This window comes from Canis lupus, chromosome 26, assembly GCF_011100685.1.
Source record: "Canis lupus familiaris isolate Mischka breed German Shepherd chromosome 26, alternate assembly UU_Cfam_GSD_1.0, whole genome shotgun sequence".
In the NCBI taxonomy this organism is placed as follows: domain Eukaryota; kingdom Metazoa; phylum Chordata; class Mammalia; order Carnivora; family Canidae; genus Canis; species Canis lupus.
In genome coordinates, this window is record NC_049247.1 from 14,137,716 (window position 1) to 14,157,500 (window position 19,785).

Consider the following 19,785-nt stretch of genomic DNA (forward strand, 5'->3'; position numbering starts at 1 on the left):
GCTGTGGGGCCGCTAATTTCGGAGCCTCCTGCACCAACCACAGGAAGCCTTTCAAAGGCCCCCAAATCAATTCCCACTTTCTCCCAGATCATCACGATTTCTTTCAGAAGTATATTTGCCTACGTTCTTCTGGCCGGTACAAAATAGAAATGCGGAGGACCTGAACTTGCTGAGTTGGCTCACGCTCACAGGCACTTCCCCCAAGTCCTCTTGAATGTGACACAAGGTGGTCAGGAAGACAAGGGGCAGGAATACGAGGCAGCTGGCAGGTTAGCTAGGTGGCCCAGGCTCTGCTCGTGCTGGGAATTAAACCAAGGGGACTCTGCAAGCCTCTGATCAGACATGGTTTGCTGAGAACCCCAGCGCTGAATGGCTTCGTGGCCTCAGGACACCCTAATGGGCTGGTCTTTGAAGCTTTGTGGGGGAAACCAAATTCCCCTCTACCTTCTCTTGGTAGCACTAACCTAGAGACCAGGGCAGTCATCTGGGGGCCTCTCCATCCCCTCCTCCAGACTCCAGAAGCATAACACACACACACAGACACATACACACACACAGGCATGTATGCTTGGCAGTGGTTCAATGACAGGTTCACAGATGAAACAACAGTCTGCTAATGTCTGGCATCAAATAATAAAAAAAAGGCTAATGTTCATTCTTTAATGAAAAGAATAAACATTGTAAGTTTCATTCATTCAGCAAATTTGTACTGAGTGTTGGGCACTATTCTAGGCACTGGTGAGACACTGTGGGTCTGGGGTCTCATTCTCACTGAATGTCCTATTCTCATTGAGAAGCAACTTAAAAGGTCCCAGAGGAGTTGGTGATGTGGATGGGTGGGTGGTGATGGGCTAGGGCCAGTGGGCTGAGTGACCATCAGATAGGATGGTCCAGGAGACCTCTGTGGTGATGTGATACTTGAGCAGAGACATGAACAATGAGAGAAAGGGGACATGCAAAGATCTGTTTGGGAAGAGTGTTTGCATGTGCAAAAGCCCTGGGGTAGGAAAATGTGTGGCATGTTTTGGAGAAGGGAAAGAAGGCTGGAGTGTTTGGAGAGTGGTCAACATAGATGTGGGGGTAGGAGAAGGAGATCAGAGAGCTGGGAAGAGGCCAGATCATGAGGGCTTCATCATGACCTGTAACAGCAAGAAATTTGGAGGTCTCCTTAATCCAGTGGGAAGCCACTGAAGGGTGTGATGCTGTGCAGTGATAGGATTCAATTTCTGTTTTTCAAAGATTTCTGGCTGCTGTTTGGAAATGAATCTTTGAGAGAGAAGCCAGGAAACAAGGAGACAAGTTAGCATCTACTGTAGCCACTCATACCGTTGATGCACATGGCTTTGCTCAAGATGGTAGCTATAGGTCTGTGATGAAGTTGAAAGTCAAGTCCCATAGGACCAGCTGAGGGCTGGATGTGCAGTGTAAGGGAGGGAGAGGAGGCAAAGAGGACTCTTGAGTTTTTGGCTTAAGCCAAATGTTGCTGTTCTCTGTCGAAATGGGGAAGGCTGGAGAAAAGGAACTTCATCCAAGGAGCAATGAGAATCAAGAGCCCCCCCCCCGCCCCCCCACCAAGAACCTTCCATTGTGATATCCCACCACCTCCACGATGCCCCAGCACTTGGGTCCCCCTCTGCATCTTTGCTCCTGCCAGCCTCTGTCTACATGTTCCTCCCCTGTTCTCATTCCCTTTCCAAAGCTTGCCCTGTGCTTCCCCTCCCCCTTCTGACATCTAGGACTATGATCACCACACCCACTACCCATTACCACTCCATTATACTCTGGTCTGTATTGTTTGTGAATTGGTGTACCTAGAAAATGTACTTCCTGGCCAGGCAGCAACTGTGGTCACTTTTCTCTTTGATGTACAAGGATCACCCTCAGAAGGCTGTTTACTTCCTCTTAAGCACTTTGCTTGCAATTAAGGGTCTGGGAAGTGGGGAGTATTTTGTGATATCTCACTTATGGCCTCTTGGCCCAAACAGCCTGACTTTTGGCTGACTTGGGCAGGGGAAAATGAGAGAGTATCATGGTTTTTTTGTTTTTGTTTTTTTTTTACTTGATTATCCCTTAAAACAAACCAACAACTTATAAAGCTGGAGACAGTAGTAAGCCTGAAAATAGGTTGTGCTAAACAGAGTGTGCTTCTAAAGAGAGAGAAAGAGATCTGCATACAATTTGATCCTTTTTTGTGCTAATTCATGACTGATTTTAATACTAGGTTCTAGTTCCTAACCTTGCTGAAATATTCTCTTGTAAATCACTCAATATAGAGTCAGCTGCCATTTCCAGAGGTGAGTGGGGGTTATTCTGGGATTTGGTCCAACTTAGCATCAGAACATTTGCAGAGGACCTTGCTTTTTATGTACTATGGTTTAGGGAGTAATTTCTCTGATTTGGTCTTTCACAGTTTGTTGCTAAAGGAAATTTCCAATGGATTCTTAATCTCTTTTCTTCCATGCTACTGAAGTCATCCCTTTCTATGGGGCAGAAATGGGAAGTAGGGGTGCATATTTCAGACACAGAGTCCCTCTCTTTATCAGAGATCCCTATGCTCCGAATGTTGCATTTAACTAATTATTCAAAGGGATTAATTTCCTAATCCATTTCTTTAATGTTTGGGGATCTAAGAGAGTACATGAGAGCCTGGGGGCTTCGTCCTGTTGATAATTCTATCAGAGGTTTGAAGTCCACGTAGAAAGCATGCATACTAAATTTGCAGGTGTTTGAAGCTGGGACGGATAAGGAAGAGTAACGAGAAAGTTTTGTGCACCTCGTCTTTAATACAGCAGCCTCGCAATGCTTTTGACGCCACCTGTGTAGCCATTCGGCATACTGACTTTGGAGTCGGAGAACCGAGTCTATGTGACCTTGAAAAAGTCACTTGCGTTCTCTAATTGTCATTTTTTATATTTAAAACATCAATGATAGGGCACCTGGATAGCTTAGTCAGTTAAGCATCCAACTCTTGATTTTGGCTCAGGTCATGATTTCAGGGGTTGTGGGATCAAGCCCTACACTGGGCTCCACACTCAGTAGGGAGTCTGATGGAGACTCTTTCCCTCTCCCTCTCTGCCTCTCCCCCCTAAAATACATAAATAAATCTTTAAAAAAATAAATAAAATGTTGATGATAGTGGTATCTACTTCCTGGGCTGGTCAAGAGTTCTGGGAGATCCTGCACAGAGGGGATTTGAAACAGTACTTGACATACAGAAAGCACTAGATAAACATCAGCAATCCGTGTAGCCACTATTCTCATTTTACATAAGGAGACAAGGGCTCAGAGGACCTGAGTGACTTGCCCATGGTCACACAGCTGGTATGCAGCAGAGCTGGGGTCAGAACCCAGAGCTGTCCAGTTCATGAGCCCACTCTGTGTACTAAATGGAAATTTCAAAAGATCGTCGTGGGCTGTAGCTGAAAAGTGAAAAAAAAAAAAAAAAAAAGATGCCATTCCATAGGGACCAATGCAAAGGACTTCATTAAAGCCAAAAATACTATTTACACAAGTTGAGGGATAGACAGACCTGGCTCAATCATCTTGAAAATAGCAGCAAGAGTGTAAGCTTAATGGGAGCGTGGCATGGCTGCCAGGACAATGCCTGCCATATTGGTGGCATCAGTGTGTCTTGCTTAGGTTGGGGGGAGGCTAAAATAGCCTCAGTGCATGTGGCAGCTATGACCGGTCCTCCACGGTGCTGTGACCAGGTCTGAGAATGACAATTCCAGCAGGACAGAGTGTGTCCTTGTACTAAAGTGAAGAGCTTGGGAAACCGGGTCTTAGGAAGAGCAATTTGAAGGGATCAAAACCCAGGAGACATTGGTCAGTATCCTTGGCTATCAGCAGGTCTCTCATTTGGAAGAACTGGGTTTGTTTTGAGTGTCACCAGAGATCAATATGAGGTGCTAGGAAGATGCCCTTTGGTTGTAGCAATATAAGATAATTTCTAACAATTAGGACTTTGAAACACAGAGTGGGTTGTTCTGTGAGGTAATGAACCTCCCATCATCCCAAAGGAATTTAAGCAGAGCCTGGGTGGCTAGTTTTCAAGATTCTGTAGAATCACCCACAGGGAGGAAATGTTCTCTGACTAGCATGCTCTGGTATGATGAACATTAGCAACTTGACAAGGGGGTGGTCTATATTCAAAATTCCTTATAAACCCCTTCCCTTTCTGCTTTCCATGATGATTATCAGCATCTCCTCTCTTGGTCCCTCTAGGTCAGAGAGCAGCAAAGAGGAAGCAGGAAAACCTCCATGCTACAAAGCAGCAAGGCGAGCTCAATGGCATTTGGAGTGGTAATGGGATGCCAGTCCTGCGAGTCAACCAGGGCTCCTCCCTGATTGTGGGTGGCATCTGGAGAACAGAGGAGTAACCCCGAGCCAACCAAGGTGTTCCTACCTGGATTTAGGACTCTGAAGGTTTTGACGGCTGAGGAGTCGAGCGGCTGAGACCCGCTTTTTGTGGACGTTGGATAGACCTGCGGGGAGAAACACAACAGGCTCCCTGAGATGGGGTTAAACCATGGTCAGTGCAAACCTTCCAGCTTCTACTGACCCTGTCTTCACACTTCCACTGTCCTCCGGAGTGAAGTGAGGAGAGGAAAGAAAAGACATTGGGGTGGGGGGTGCTGTGGATAATGCAGAAGCAGCAGCAAAGCTGATTAAGCTGAGTTGAGAAGAAGAGTTTCAGGGTAACATGCCACCCTGCTGGAGGGAGAAACATCTGGGCACAGGTGGACGGGGCATAGGGCCCTGGAAGCATATTTATTTTCAGAAGACTGTGGTCAAGGGAGACATAAGCAATGAAACCCACCTTCTCTCAGTACCTGTCAGGGAGGTGAGGGCTCCTGTCTTTCCTTCCCCTCCCAGCTCCACCCCCTTCACTATCCTGCATGCCTCCCCAGGAAGGTGGTGAGAGGTACCCTGTGTAAGTTCTGGAGCTTCGGCCACATAGGTGAGGCGGAACTTGTTTCTCTTCCAGCTGCGGTCATTGCTGATGAGGGAGTTGTTGGCCTTTTCAATGTTGACATCATCTCCCACGCAGAACACATCACAGGCTGCCTGTGGCACACGCAGGGCTTTCAGTGGGTGACCTCTTTCAGTCAAGAGGGACTTTCCACCAACAGCTTCAAGTCATGGCATATATTCCTCCATCCATCCATTCATCCACCCATCTGTCCATTCATCCCTCCAACCCTCCACCTACCTGCCCTCCTAGCCTTCTTCCTTCCCTCCAACTCTTCTTCCTTTCTTCCTCCTTCTTTCCTTCCCTTCTTCCTTCATCCCTCCTTCCATCTGTTCATCCATCCTTTCTTCTCCCCATCTACCCATCCTTCCTTCTTTCTTTCCTTCCATACTTATATCCACTCGCCTACTCATCCACCCATCTATCTATCCCATTACCTACCTGCCTCTCATCCATCAGTCTATCCACTAATCCATCCTATGCTTTTTGAATGCCTTTGATGTGCTGGACATATCATATTTACTAATTAACGACTTTAGGATTTAACCTCTATTTAATATGTAACTTTTATGTCATTTATTCCTAAAACCAGTATTTGTAGAGGCCTAATATTAAACAAGAAAATAAATACCTTAGGGGAACCTGGGTGGCTCAGTTGGTTAAGCGTCTGTCTTCAGGTCAGGTTGTAATTTCAGGATCCTGGGATCAATTCCCACATCAGGCTCCCTGCTCACTGGGGAGTTGGCTTCTTTCTCTCCCCCTACCCTTCCCTCCTGCTCCTGCTCTTTTTCTCTCTCCCTCTCCCTCAAAGAAATAAATAAAAAGTTTTAAAAATTAAAATCTTGGGCAGCCCTGGTTGGCTCAGCGGTTTAGCACCGCCTTCAGCCCAGGGCGTGATCCTGGAGACCCCAGATCGAGTCCTGCGTTGGGCTCCCTGCATGGAGCCTGTTTGCCCTCTGTCTGTGTTTCTGCCTCTCTCTTTCTGTCTCTCATTAATAAATAAAATCTTTTAAAAAAATTAAAATCTTAAAAAAGAGAAAAGAAACACCTTAGAACTTATCTTCCTCTAAAGATTCAAATACTTAAAAACTTTTTTTATTTAAAAAAAATAAAATTTTTTTTAATAAATTCAATTTGCCAACATATAGTATAACACCCAGTGCTCATCTCATTGTGTGCCCTCCTTAGTCACCTAGTTACCCTATCCTCCTACCCACCTCCCCTTCTACAACCCAATTACCTTAAAAGCAGAACATACTGAATGTTTGAACACCTATGAAATTTTCTTATGTTTTTCTTTTGCAAGTGCATAAGTTCTCTGACTTTAATAGTCCAAAGAATTATTATTTGGAATTCAAGTTTTGGGATAAAAGCCATGGATAATTCAAGAGTTTTAAAATTATTTATTTATTTGAGAGAGAGAGAGCAAGAGAGAGAATGAGCACACGAACAAGGGGGGAGGGGCAGAGGGAGAAGGAGCGAGAGAATCTCAAGCAGACTCTGTGCTGAGCACGGAGCCTGATGTGGGGCTCGATCCTACAACCCTAAGATCATGACCTGAACCAAAACCAAGGGTGGGATGCTTAACTGACTGACCCACCTAGGTGCCTCAATTCAAGAGGTTTTTAAGGGTAGCTTTAACCATTTCTTTGGCCTTATGTTGATTTTCAAACAATCTAAATGTCCATCAACTGATGGATGGTTAAACAAAATATGATATATACATACAGTGGAATATTATTTGGCCATAAAAAGCAATGAAGTGCTGATATATACTATAATGTGGATGACCTTGAAAACAAGATGCTAAGTGAAATGAGCCAGTTTCAAAAGACCACATACTATGATTTCATTCATACAAAATATCCAGAATAGATGAATTTACAGAGACAGAAAGTAGATTAGTGGTTGCCAAGACTGGGAGTTTGGTAGGAGAATGGGGGCTGGTGATAGCTGAAGGGCATGGTGGCTTGTAACAGGCCCTGTTTCTGGGGTACTCAATTAAATTGGCTGATGGAAGTCAAGAACCACAGTGATCTCAAGATAACAAAAGCCAAGTCATCTCAATTTTACCTTGTCTAGGAAGAAATGCAGAAACAGGTTTGTGGACACAGCCTTCCCCCACAGATATCTGTATAGCTCAAGGGCCTCAGTTTCCCCTTTTTTTTCCTTATCTGCATTTGCATGAGGGATGGAAAGTGCCAACTGAGTGATAGGAGGTTGTAAAGTGCTCTTTCTCCTATGGCTGCTGAAGAGAATGCATTCTGGCATGGAGGAAGAAGCAGGGAAAGGTAAGGGATCAGCACTCATGGCTTTTTGCTTCTCCTAGGATGGCTAATCGAATCATATCCCACATACAGATAGAAAGTCATTATTAGTATTTTCTATGATAGGAATATTCTGTGCTGTTTTCTGTGGTGACCACTAGCTACTTGTGGCTACTGAGTACATGAAATTCACAGCCAAGGAATGGGATTTTTAAATAGGATCTAATTAATATGGGTATTAAATAGAATTAAAAATATAATTATTAAAATTTTTAATATTATTTGTGGCATATTAAATACATATTTAGTAATTTTATGTAATATAAATTATTGATCTTGGGCAGCCCGGGTGGCTCAGCAGTTTAGCGCCGCCTTCAGCCCAGGGTGTGATCCTGGAGACCCAGGATTGAGTCCCACGTCAGGCTCCCTGCATGGAGCCTGCTTCTCCCTCTGCCTGTGTCTCTGCCTCTCTCTCTCCTCTCTGTGTATTCTCATGAATACATAAATAAAATCTTTAAAAAAATATATAAATTATTGACATTAACTACTAATCATAATTATTAATCTTAATAATAATTAATATTACTTATTTCTATGTATGTATGCACAGAAAATTTTCTTTTATTTTTTAAAAGATTTTTATTAATTTGAGAGAGAGAGAGAGAGAGCATGGGTGGGGTGAGGGGCAGAGGGAGAAGCTGAGCAGGGAGCCCAATGTGGGGCTCAATCTTGGGACTCTGGGATCATGACCTGAGGGGAAGGCAGAGGCTTAACCTATTGAAATAGCCAGGTGCCCTAGAAATTTTCCATGTAATATATAATTCATCATTTGAAAATGTATAGTTCCATGGTTTTTAGTGTATTTACAAAGTTGTGCAACCACCACTGCTATCCAGTTCTGGAACATTCTCATTCCCCCAGAAGTAACCCTGTATCCATTAGCAATCATTCCCATTTTCCACTTCTCCAGACCCCTGGCAACCACGAATCTAATCTCTGTATGGATTTGCCTATTCTGGACATTTCCTATAGATGGAAACATAGACCTTTTGTGCCGGGCTTCTTTCGTTCTTCATGTTTATGAGGCTGATTCATGGTGTAGCTGGTGTCATTGTTTCATCCTTTTCATGGCTGAGTAATATTCCATTGTCTAGACATAACATATTCACTTATCCATTCATCCTATTAAATGTGCATTCATTTACATTTACATTTAAATAGCACATGGGACTAGTGGCCCCTGTATTGGTTAACAGAGATCTAGCACAGGAGGGAGAAGCTTGTCAAAGTAGACAAATCAGAGATCTGAGTTCTAGGGTGAGGCATGGCCCTTTGGTTTGGCTAACCAACTTGATGTGAGTGAGGGATCAATTAATTCCTCCCAGCTCTGAAGTCCCAAGACTATAATTTTTTTTAATAGACCAAGTCCCTATGCATAATGCAGGAGGTTAGATTCTGGATGGAGAATGTTTGTTTTAAGACCACCCAAACTCATCTGAGTTGTTTAAAGGTATATCCTGGCTGGACACACGGGGGAAATACCAGGGGTTCTCCCAAGTTTCTTCTATTTCTAATGGAATGGGTACTCTGTCTTTGGAGCATGACTTCTCCCCCTGGGTCTCTGAGATCTGGGCAGGTGGTTACCTTGAAGACCTTCTTGGCCCAAGTCCTGAAAGCCTCTTCCTGTCCACAGAGCTCATCCCCTTCCCTCATCTTCAGGATTCTCTCTCCTCCCAGCTCCTCCAGGAGGGTGTCCACAGCATGTCCAAAGGCGCAAAAGTGAGGGTAAGCCCGGGAGCCAAGGCCAAACACAGAGAACCTGTCAAGGAGACAACAAAAGGTCTGTGCTAGAGGACTGTGGAGCATGAGGGGGAGTCTGGTATTATGGACTCTATGCCCTTCCCCTCCCATGCTGTCAAATTCATATGTTGAAATCCTCACTCCCAATGCGACCATATTTCGAGATGGGGCCTTTAAGGTGGTAAATGATTCCTAAGGTTGGGCCCTAGTCTAATAGGACTGGTGTCTTTTTAAAAAAATTATTTATTTATTTATTTATTTATTTATTTATTTATTTATTTATGAGAGAGAGAGAGAGCATGAGCAGGGGGAGTAGCAGAGGGAGAGGGAGAAGCAGACTCCCTGCTGAGTGGGGAGCCTGACATGAGACTTGATCCCAGGACCCTGGGATCATGACCTGGGCTAAAAGCAGATGCTTAACTGCCTGAGCCAGCTAGGCGCCCCAGGCCTGGTGTCCTTAGAAGAGACACCAATAGCACTCTCTCACTCTGACCCTGCAGAGAGGAGAGGCCATGTGAGGGCAGGGCAAGAAGGTGGCCATCTATAAGCCAGGAAGAGGGGCTTCACCAGAAACCAATCCTACTGGCACCTTCATGTTGGACTTATAGCCTCTAGAAGTGCAAGGAAATAAATACCTGTTGTTGAAGTCACCCACTCTGGTATTTTGTTATGGCGGCCAGAGCAGACCAAGACATCTGGTATCTCTATGAGGACGGTGTTTAGCCCATGGTGGTCAGACAGCCCCAAGCCCACCCAGCGAAGGCTGTTTTAAAATCCGGGAGCCCTGGGATGCCTGGGTGGCTCAACGGTTGAGCGTCTGCCTTCGGCTCAGGGTGTGATTCCAGGATCCGGGATCGAGTCCCGCATGGGCTCCCTGCATGGAGTCTGCTTTTCCCTCTGCCTGTGTCTCTGCCTCTCTCTCTCTCTGTCTCATGAATAAATAAAATCTTTAAAAAAAAATAAAATAAAATCTGGGAGCCCTTGGGGCCTGTCCTCCTTTCCTTCTGGTCTCTGTTAGGTGTGACCATCCTTGGGCGAGAATTCCCAATGGTCCCAAGGAGGATGAGTTAGATAGGGATACCAATGACCCAGAACCGTTGGCTGCTTTTCATGTGTCCCTTTTTAAGCTGGAGAAATTAGTCTACTTTTTGGGGAAGGCTTGAATTCTATAAGGGACACAACCAGATGAGTTTTAAGTACAAAGATAACAAAAAATCACAATACAGAGGTCTTCAGGGACCTGTATTAATGAGGGGATCAGAAGGACTCGTCATTAACACATCAAATGTTCACTGTATGTTAACCAACTGGGATTAAAGCAAAAATCTTAAAAAAACCCCACATCAAATATTGGTGTGCAAACAGGTTATTCTAAAAGGGGATGAAAGATTTATAAATATGCTGACTCCACCCCTTGTGATGTCTATGAAATTAATTTGCTTCACAAACACTCTTTGCCTAGGTGCCACCAAGAAAAGGTGGCTGTTTGAATCAGCAGGGGGTCAAGTTAATGAGAGTTTCCTCTCTGTTAAGATGGGCTGCCTTGACTGGAGTACGAGAAGAGAAGGGCTGTGTCTCAGACGGCCACTCTTGCTAATTGACTGTCCTACAGACCCTTTATGTCACACTTCCAGGGCTTGGTCCTAGCTGCGTATCTCGACCTCAAGGGGACCAGAGGGACAGGTTGACAAGTGGGACAAGAACACCCCACCCCACTTCTTTCCTGGGTTGGAGTTTTCTGCCGTAGACCGTCATCTCAGACAAGCCCAGGAGTGGAGCTGTGTCAGCTATTCCAGGCTGGCTCTGGCTCGGCCTTTGAATCTCTTTGTTTAGGATGAAGGGGTCAAGTTGGCCAAAGATTGAGATGGGGGATGTAGGGAAGGAGGAGGGGAAGCTAGGAAGGGATTCCCATTCTCTCTGTCGTTGGAGAATGCGCTGGAGATGGGTCCAGGTGTCTCCCAGATCCAGTGAGAATTAGCATAGGTTAATATCCAGTCCTCTGAAAATTACATGCATGCTCCCTCACTGAGCCTCTTCTCTTTTCCTGCCCTTCTTTCCCTGAGCTTGTAGAGCCTTTCCAAGGAAAGTACGTGGGATTAGGCAGTGTTTTCCTCCCATCACTCCTTCACCTGTCATCTTCCTAGAGCTGGATTCCTCACATTCTCCTTCAAGGATGGTAGTGTGACAGGTAGGACAGCTAGTAACCAGGAGTGGACTGTTTGGAAGGGACCCAGAAGGAGCATTTCTGCCCCAAGCCATGCCCCTTAGCCTCAGCCTCACAGAGACTGAAAATTCCTAGCACCAGTCATGACTGTAGTTATGATGTTGTTCCTCAAATATGCAATACTTATGTTCATGGCATCTGCCATTCATGACTTCCACTGATACTATTATTTCCTTATTACTGCTGTTTAACTTGCTTTAAATTTGTACTCATTAGCTTATCAAACTCAGTTGTGTTCACTACCAGATGGCTCAGGTGATTCATTCATTAATATGTTTCCTGGTACACCTGAAGACCTGAAGTCCAGTTATTTCCTAGACTCCCATTTCCACCAACAACTTTCCCTTATTTTTAAATATTTTTTAAATATTTTATTTATTTATTCATGAGAGACAAAGAGAGAAAGAGGCAGAGACACAGGCAGAGGGAGAAGCAGGCTCCATGCAAGGAGCCTGATGTGGGACTGAGTCCTGGGATCTCAGCCTGTGATCATGCCCTGTGCCAAAGGCAGATGCTCAACTGCTGAGCCATCGAGGTGTCCCTATCTTTACCTTATGATTGCAAACTTCCCATTTTAAGTCTCCAAACCAGGAACTGGCAAACTTCTTCTTTTTTTGTTTTTTATTAAAATTGCATTTTATTAATGCAGAAAATACATTGGTAATCAACAATTAAAGGAAATTGTGCTGCACGAATAATAATAAATGATGCTTGAAAGTCATTGAGATATTTTCTTTTTTAAAAAATTTATTTATTTTTATTATTTTATTTATATTTATTTTAATAAATTTATTTTTTATTGGTGTTCAATTTGTTAACATACAGAATAACGTAAACTTCTTAAACATGGGGCCAGAGAGTAAATACTTTTAGGTTTCTAGGACAAGAAGCAAAATCGAAGCTATTCTGTAGATACTTACATAAGAGATGGAAAACAAATGCCTGTGCATTTTTATTAACAAAAAAAGTTTTTAAAGATTATTATTATTATAGTTATTGAGGATAATGTTTTAGTACTGTGCCTACTTATGAAGATAGAAGTCCCTTTTTTTGGGGGGGGGTAGAGTTTTGCTTAATTGGAGTTCAGCAGTAATGTTTTCTTTCATCAGGTGAATTACAAATGCTCTATTGTAAAAACCATTCCCAGCTCACGGGCTATGTAAGAGCACACAGTGGTCAGGCTGTGTTGCACCTGCAGGCTGCAGCCTGCCAATGCCTGCTCTAAGCCATGATAGATTTCATAAGGAAAAAATGGGTCTGACTGTCAATGTACAAAACTGATGTTCAATGTCAAGCTAAAACAATGCCCTGATGTCAAACGTCACAGAATGAATTACACCAAGAATGAACCCTAATATAAATTATGTAGTTTGTGTGATAATGATGTGTCAGTGTAGGTCCATCAACTGTACAAATGTACCATCCTGGGTGGAGATGGTGGTGCTGGAGGAGGCTGTTTTTGTTGGGGGCTGGGAAGGGAGTAATATGGGAAATCTCTATATCTTCCTCTCAGTTTTGCAGGGAACCTAAAAATGCTTTAAAAAAATAAAGTCTATTAAAAAAGTGCCCTGCTGGACATAATACCTCAATATCCAGGACCCCTGTGATGTGTATCATCTAGCAAGCATTGCCCTGAGCAGGTATGAGAAGGTTCGGTTGGCAAAGGTCAGGAAGATTTGTGGCCAGGCCCGATACTTGGCTTAGATTAGCTGTGTTTATGGACATTGGCAAAACCAAGGACCTGACATCTAGTTTCCTTTCTTCCTAAATGCTCATTGAACTTAATTCACAATTGTTGAAATACAAAATATCTGTCCATCTACCTAAAGTGATCTCTTGGTAAGTGACCACTGTACTCTGATAAGTAGGGGGTTGGGCCAATATTTTTTGACTCTGACTGCACATTAGAGGCACTTGGGGTAATAAAGAAACTAAAAAGCAAAGCTTGGGCCCAATTCTAGACCAGTTACACAGGAATCTCTGGAAATAGGGCTTGGTTATTGGTATACTACAAACATCTCCAAACAATTTTGATGTGTATCCAGGGTTGAGAGTGACTGAGGCATGGCAGGGTGTCCCCAAAAGTTTGGTGTAAAATGTATCACTAGGAAGGGCAGTTCAGTGAGAAATTTCTAGGGAAGAACATCCTTCAGCACAAATGATGTGCTGATGATGGGTTGAGATTGGGCAATGGAGCTCTGAGAGTATGTACAGGAAGAGGTCACAGGAGAGCCCAGGTAGCATGCTTTACCAGGGCGGGTACAGTCCCCAGACAACCAGCGTGCAGCTGGTTATTCAAGAGATGGATGGGAGTAGAAGGGAGACCCTCCCCCCAAACAAAGAGCCCACTTTGCAACTGAATCCAGTTCCCCAAGATATCTTCCCTGATGCCCACGGCCCCTGCTCACCTCACATTTGCCAGGGGTCCAGCACTCTCAAAGTTGTCTCTGAGGTCTGGCCCATCACCCGATGACTTATGAGAATCAGAATATGAGGAAACACTATTGAACCGGACTTTGTAGCTCCTGCCAAAACAGAAGACAGCCTGTGAGTTCTGGCTTGGAACTCCCTCTGGGGTCAATGTCCCAATGGACCTTCACATGACAAGCCCTGTTTCTAGGACCTTCTCTTACATGTTGAGACCATAATGCTTCTATGGATGCTTCCAGAATGGATCAACTTACCCTCATCCATCACGACGATAGCTAGCCATCGGCACATGACACTACGTGTATTTAAAAGGTTCCTGACCACACTCGACTCAGGAATCTTGAGAATGAAACGGTCAAGATGATTTAATTGGCAAAAAGTCACAAATAGAATAGACCATCCCCTAACTATGAGACCAAGCTTCCTTGCTTCCCAAATTTTAACAAGCACAAGAATCATCCTGGGATGCTGTTAAAGTGCAGGTTCTGATTCAGCAGATCCAGGTAGGACCTGAGTTTCTGCATTTCTAATGAGCACTCAAGGGATGCTAATGCTGGTGGTCCCCAGAACTCACTTTGAGTAGCCAGGAACTAACCTGTGCTGTCCACTATGTAGTAGCTATGTGCGTCTTTTTTTTTTTTTAAGGTTTTATCCATTTATTTGAAAGACAGTGAGAGAGCGAGAGAGATCACAGAGGGAGAGGGAGAAGCAGAAACCTGCTGAACAGGAAGCCTGATGCGGGGCTCGACCCCAGGACCCTGGGATCATGACCTGAGCCAAAGGCAGACACTTAACCGTCTGAGTCACCCAGGTGCCCCGGTAGCCATGTGTGTCTATCTAAACATAAAGTTAGGGATGCCTCCGTGGTTCAGTGGTTAAGCACCTGCCTTTGGCTCAGGGTGGGATCCCGGGATCCTGATAGAGTCCCGCATTGGACTCCCTGTGCTCGGTCTGCCTATGTTTCTGCCTCTCTCTGTGTGTCTCTCATGAATAAATAAATAAAACCTTAAAAAAACAAAGTCAAATTGATTTGAAATAAATACAGTTAAAAATCTGTTCCTCACTAGCAAGTGCTCAGGAGCCACATGTGGCGTGGCTGCCGTATTGGATGGCACAGATATAGAACATTTACACCATCCTAGAAAGTTTTATTGGATTATGCTGGACAGCTCCCATTCAACATTCTCTTTCTAGTAAGTTACGGTTCTTGTACACTTCAAGGATCTGTCACTTTTCCCGTTTCAAGTAAACGTGGAAAATGTTCAGCACTGAGACATGGCATGAAAAGAGATTCAACTTCTTATTAAACTATTTTGAAGCAGAAGGAAGATGTCACTGGGACTCAAACCTCAGTACGAGAGGCTCAGGAGACTTGAGACTTCAAAAAAAAAAAAAAAATCCAGTTTCCCTGTTCTCCTCCCAAAGTGGGAAGTTTTGTTCTTAGACGAGGCAAAAACAAAACATAAAAACACAATAAAAGACCAAAAAACACAACAAAACGACTCCTCCCAAAACAAAAGACCAACACCCAAACCAAAACAAAACGTCTCAACAGACAAATCTGAGTGCAAAAGACAAAAAAAGACATTGCGCATTCTGGCAGCAGGGCTTGTAAGCTGGACGTTCTTCAAAGTTTTTGTTCCAGCGTCAGGAAAGTTCTAAATATATGTAAGTGTATTTTCTGCCCTAAAATAGTCTCACATTGAGTCATTTCTGCAAATAAGTCATGCAACATATCAGGGGGTGGCTGTGTTGTTAGTGTGGGAGGGATGGTTGATGCTTGTGGGTTAAAAATAATAGCACATGTATTTGTATGAGGTTTGAGGTTTTTCCAAACGCTTTCCTCTTTGTTTTTATCCTTTGATCCTCTCAACAACTCCCAGAGGTAGTTAGGGCGGAGACGATTTCTCCCCATTTGGCAGATGAGAAAGACTGAGACCCAGAGAGGTCAAATGCCTTGCTCAAGGTTACTTAGTGAGTGAGTGGCACAGCCTGGGTTAGAACTCAGGTCTCCTTGAGACCCACATGTGTCCTTGGATGCTTTGGCACTGGGCATGCATGCACATGTGCACACACATGCCCACACGCATACACAAACATGGTGCATACATGTGCACCAACGTGTGCACACACAGATGGGCACACACACACATGCACATGCACATACGCACACACGCACATGCACACACGCACACACACTCTACCTCTGCTGGCTGTCACGAACTGCAGCCAGACCATGGACTTCTGTGTCACCTTGGGGGAGGGGAGGCCCTTTACGGGGAAAGAAACGCAAGGGTTCCGGGTACCTAGAGGGGAGAAAGGATGGTGCCCTCTCTCTCCCTGAAGGAGGGGTGAGGGGGAGCCTGTGGTGATCACCTAGGAAGGAGAGGGACAGGGAGAGTGGGGACAAAGGTGGCTGAGCAGGAGGGACACAGCTATCCCTTGGATGTGGAATGTATGTGAACTCGCCAACAGGTGCTTGGCTATGAGAAAACCAGGAGAGGTTTTCTGCAGACTATGGCCTCTAAGTAGCAGTCAGCTATGGCATTTGCTCTGCTCCATGCTGGAGGGGACACTGTGTTGGTCTCACCGAAAGATAGCTCAGCTTGCACACGCCATATGTTCTCTACTTTATGCAGGACTTTGGGCTTTGCAAGGGTACTCAGGATTACAGGTGTTTGTCACCTTACAAAATATCTTTCAAACCCAACACCACATTGGAATGCAATTTCACTATGAACATCTTTTGGCTACAGGCATTTTTTTTTTTTTTTTTTTTTTTTTTTTTGCCTTATGAGGTATCTTATCTTCTGAACTCAACCTCTACATTAGCCGGCAACTCCATCTGATGGAACAGTTGTGGGGAAAGAAGCTCATTTTCATTAATTTTGAAGCTAGGTTTCCAAAGAGGAAAAATAGTAAGAACTGGTGTTTACATGGGGCTCCTAAGCTTTCACAAGATGCTTACATCTATTTTCTCCTTTGATTCTTACAAGTTAAGAAGTTAAGGCAGGTATAACAAGCCCTATTTGATGGAAAAAGAAACTGGGACTTGGGGCAGTGCAGTCACCAGAGAAGTCAAAATATCAGCCCCAGTGGACCCCAGACACCCACCAGCTAAAACTGCTCACAAATGGACTTCAGGTCACAAAAACCCGCCAGCACTCAAATGTGAAACCCAGATGCCAAAAGATAATCTTCAGCTGCTTCCAGAGTGTGTAATGTGACCCTGGAGGGTCATTCACTTACTTCCTTTCCTCATGCACAGAGTTGGGATGTCTCATTTCCATCAAAGCACAGCCGAATTTCTGGAAGCCAAAATGGATTGAAACGTGAAGCACGGATTTCGAAACGCGGAATAGGGTTGGGCATTGAGAGTCTGGGGTCCTGGCTGGCACAAGAGGAGCCTAATGGCTCCAGGGGCCAGGATACTAGAGATGGTCTGGGGTTCAGGCTGGGCAGCTGTACTCCAGCTGCAGGTGCATTTGGAAGGGCCAGCTGATGAAGGGGCTACAGGTGTGAACCTTTTACCCCCAGCTCAAAAACCCTCATTGTGGCTTTCTCTTTGTAAAGAGATTGTCCCCACTTCTCTCAGCTGGAGCAGGGGATGCCAAGGTCCTGATTGGAGCATCCAATCCAAAGCAACAGCTCACTCAGGCAAACAGCATTTTCACCTGGAATTGGCTAGTCAGTGGACACTGAGAGATTGAGGTCTGGGAAGTGTCCAATCTCTGTGGAACTTGGATCCAAATCAAAGTCACAGGCTTTTGAGGCTCTGGGAGGATTTGCTACTGACGGGCAGGTATAACTGCTCCCCCCCACCTCCCCAATGGAGAACATGCTAGAATAGGTGAAAGCTCATCTTACCTCCCCATTCTCAGGTGGGTCTCCATTGCCAAAAGTGCTGGTAACCACCAGGACCAGAGTTTCATGCTCCAGGTGTACAATGTCATATTCTTCCATGGACATCACCTAGGAGGGCAAGGGTGAAGGAATGGTGGGGGAGAGGAAGGGAGAAGGTGGCAAGAGAAGAGATAAGAGAGAACAAAAAGTGATGGGGGAAGGAGAAGAGAGACAAGGGAACAAGATAAGTCATCTTGAGCTGTTGCCTTTGGAAGGAGAACTAAAAGTTCTGAGTGTCACTATTTCAATGGGCTCAAGTTGGTAGACCTAAAATTTTTGGCAGTGTGGGACCTTTCTGTGGTCACAGCGGCCTGAAGGACCATAAAGAACCTGGGGCAGTGGTGGAAGGGGTTAGCTGCTAATAGAGACAGATCTTGATGGAGATCCTTGGGCTTATAATCAACTGGTTGTGGAATCTTCTTGACCACATATAGGCTGAGAATGGCCCAGCTGGATCTGCCCAAGTCTGCTCAGCTTCCTTGCTAATCCTCCCTCCAGCAGCATGGGACCTGGGTGAAATAATTCTGAGATCCCTGCCGTAGGGAAGATATTGCCCTATATCTTAGCATCTCTTGAGCAACATTTCTCCAAGTAGGTTCTAGGGAAGCCCAGTCTCCTGAGAGGCTCCTTGAAAATAAGTGAGCCATGAACAAATACGTTTATATTCTATCCCCTTCTCATTTGGAAATTAGAATACAATTGACCTTGAACAACATGGGTTCGAACTGCGTGGGTCCACTTATATGTGGTTCTTTTCCAATAAGGACAATACAGTATTGTCAATGCAGTTTCTCTTCCTTCTGGTTTTGTTAATAACATTTTCCTTTCTGTAGCTTACTTTACTATAAGAATACAGTATATAATACATACAACATACAAAATACGTGTCAATCAACTGTTCATGTAAGGCTGGTCAACAATAGGCTATCTGTAGTTCAGTTTTTGGGAGTCAAGAGATACATGCAGATGTTCAGCACCCCTGGCCCCCATGTTGCACAAGGGTCAACTGTGCAGACTTGCAAATTGAAGGCTCTGTGATATCATTGAAATGGGTTTAATGCAGAGCTTCCCAAACTGACCCCAGAATATTTTCTCATCAACCCTCTAAGATTTTGCTTTGAGATGGGGTTTAATTTTGTGATTCCTGGACTCCTGGAAGGTCACGGGAAGAGGGGCATCAAAGTCCCCTGAAATTTATACGAATATGCTTGTACATGCTGATGGGCACCTTGCGATGTGCTTGTGCATCCATTCTCAAAGGTTCTTTTTCTCTGTTAACTTCCTTCACTCCCCTTCCCAACTATGTATTTACCACATGGAACCAGGGAACTGACACTGCCCACTACCCACCTTGGCATCAAAAGCATGTTTGAAGATCTCACACAAGGTTTTAGCATAGGCCTGTGACTTGCCCGTCTCAGTGGCATAAAGGATGGTCGCCTTGACCCTCTTGGCCATTGCTTGCCCCATGAGCTTGGCCGAGAACTTGACGGCTCTGGGGAGAAGAGGATGGAGAAGAAAATGGGAAATGTAGAAAAGAGGGAAGATGCTAGGCTGGGGCTTTGTGGCAAGGATCATGATCCTTGGAATGTAATGGGAGAGAACTTACTCTTCTCTTGATCTCTGATGGTTTCAGGGACACTAGAAGCCTAAGTTTAGCACCATATCAACCCTTTTATTAAATCTCTCAAGAGAAACTAGTTAGGGCAGCCCAGGTCGCTTAGTGGTTTAGTGCTGCCATCGGCCCAGGGTGTGATCCTGGAGACCCGGGATGGAGTCCCACGACAGGCTTGCTGCATGGAGCCTGTTTTTCCCTCTGCCTGTGTCTCTGCCTCTCTCTCCCTCTCTCTCATGAATAAATAAATAAAATCTTAAAAAAAAAAAAGAGCAACTAGTCATGAGCTAGCATGGTTGTTAGTTTTGTTAGTTTGTTGCTTGCCTGACCAATCCTAGTCTGAGAACCTGGGTTTGCCAAGCATGGCCCCCAAAGATGATAGTTCATTCATTCATTCATTCATTTGTTCATTCATCAAACATTTGTTGAGTGCTAAATCATGCGTCAGGCATAGTTATAGGAGCTGAAGAACATAGACATGGAGCTTAATTCTAGTGTGTGTCTGTATGTGCATGTGTGTATGTGTGTGTGTGATAGAAATAATATATCACCAGGTATTGAATTAGAAGGGATT

General features: G+C 44.6%; 1 protein-coding gene across 1 annotated transcript in view; it reads right to left on the bottom strand.

The window, feature by feature from the left end:
* NOS1 (nitric oxide synthase 1) overlaps positions 1-19,785 on the bottom strand; it is an 83,568-nt gene that overhangs the window by 14,773 nt on the left and 49,010 nt on the right. The window contains 7 exon segments of the mRNA NM_001195145.1: positions 4,406-4,484; positions 4,929-5,067; positions 8,884-9,058; positions 13,672-13,788; positions 16,943-17,001; positions 17,561-17,665; positions 18,947-19,091. Of these exon segments, the coding sequence (NP_001182074.1) occupies positions 4,406-4,484; positions 4,929-5,067; positions 8,884-9,058; positions 13,672-13,788; positions 16,943-17,001; positions 17,561-17,665; positions 18,947-19,091 (819 nt within the window).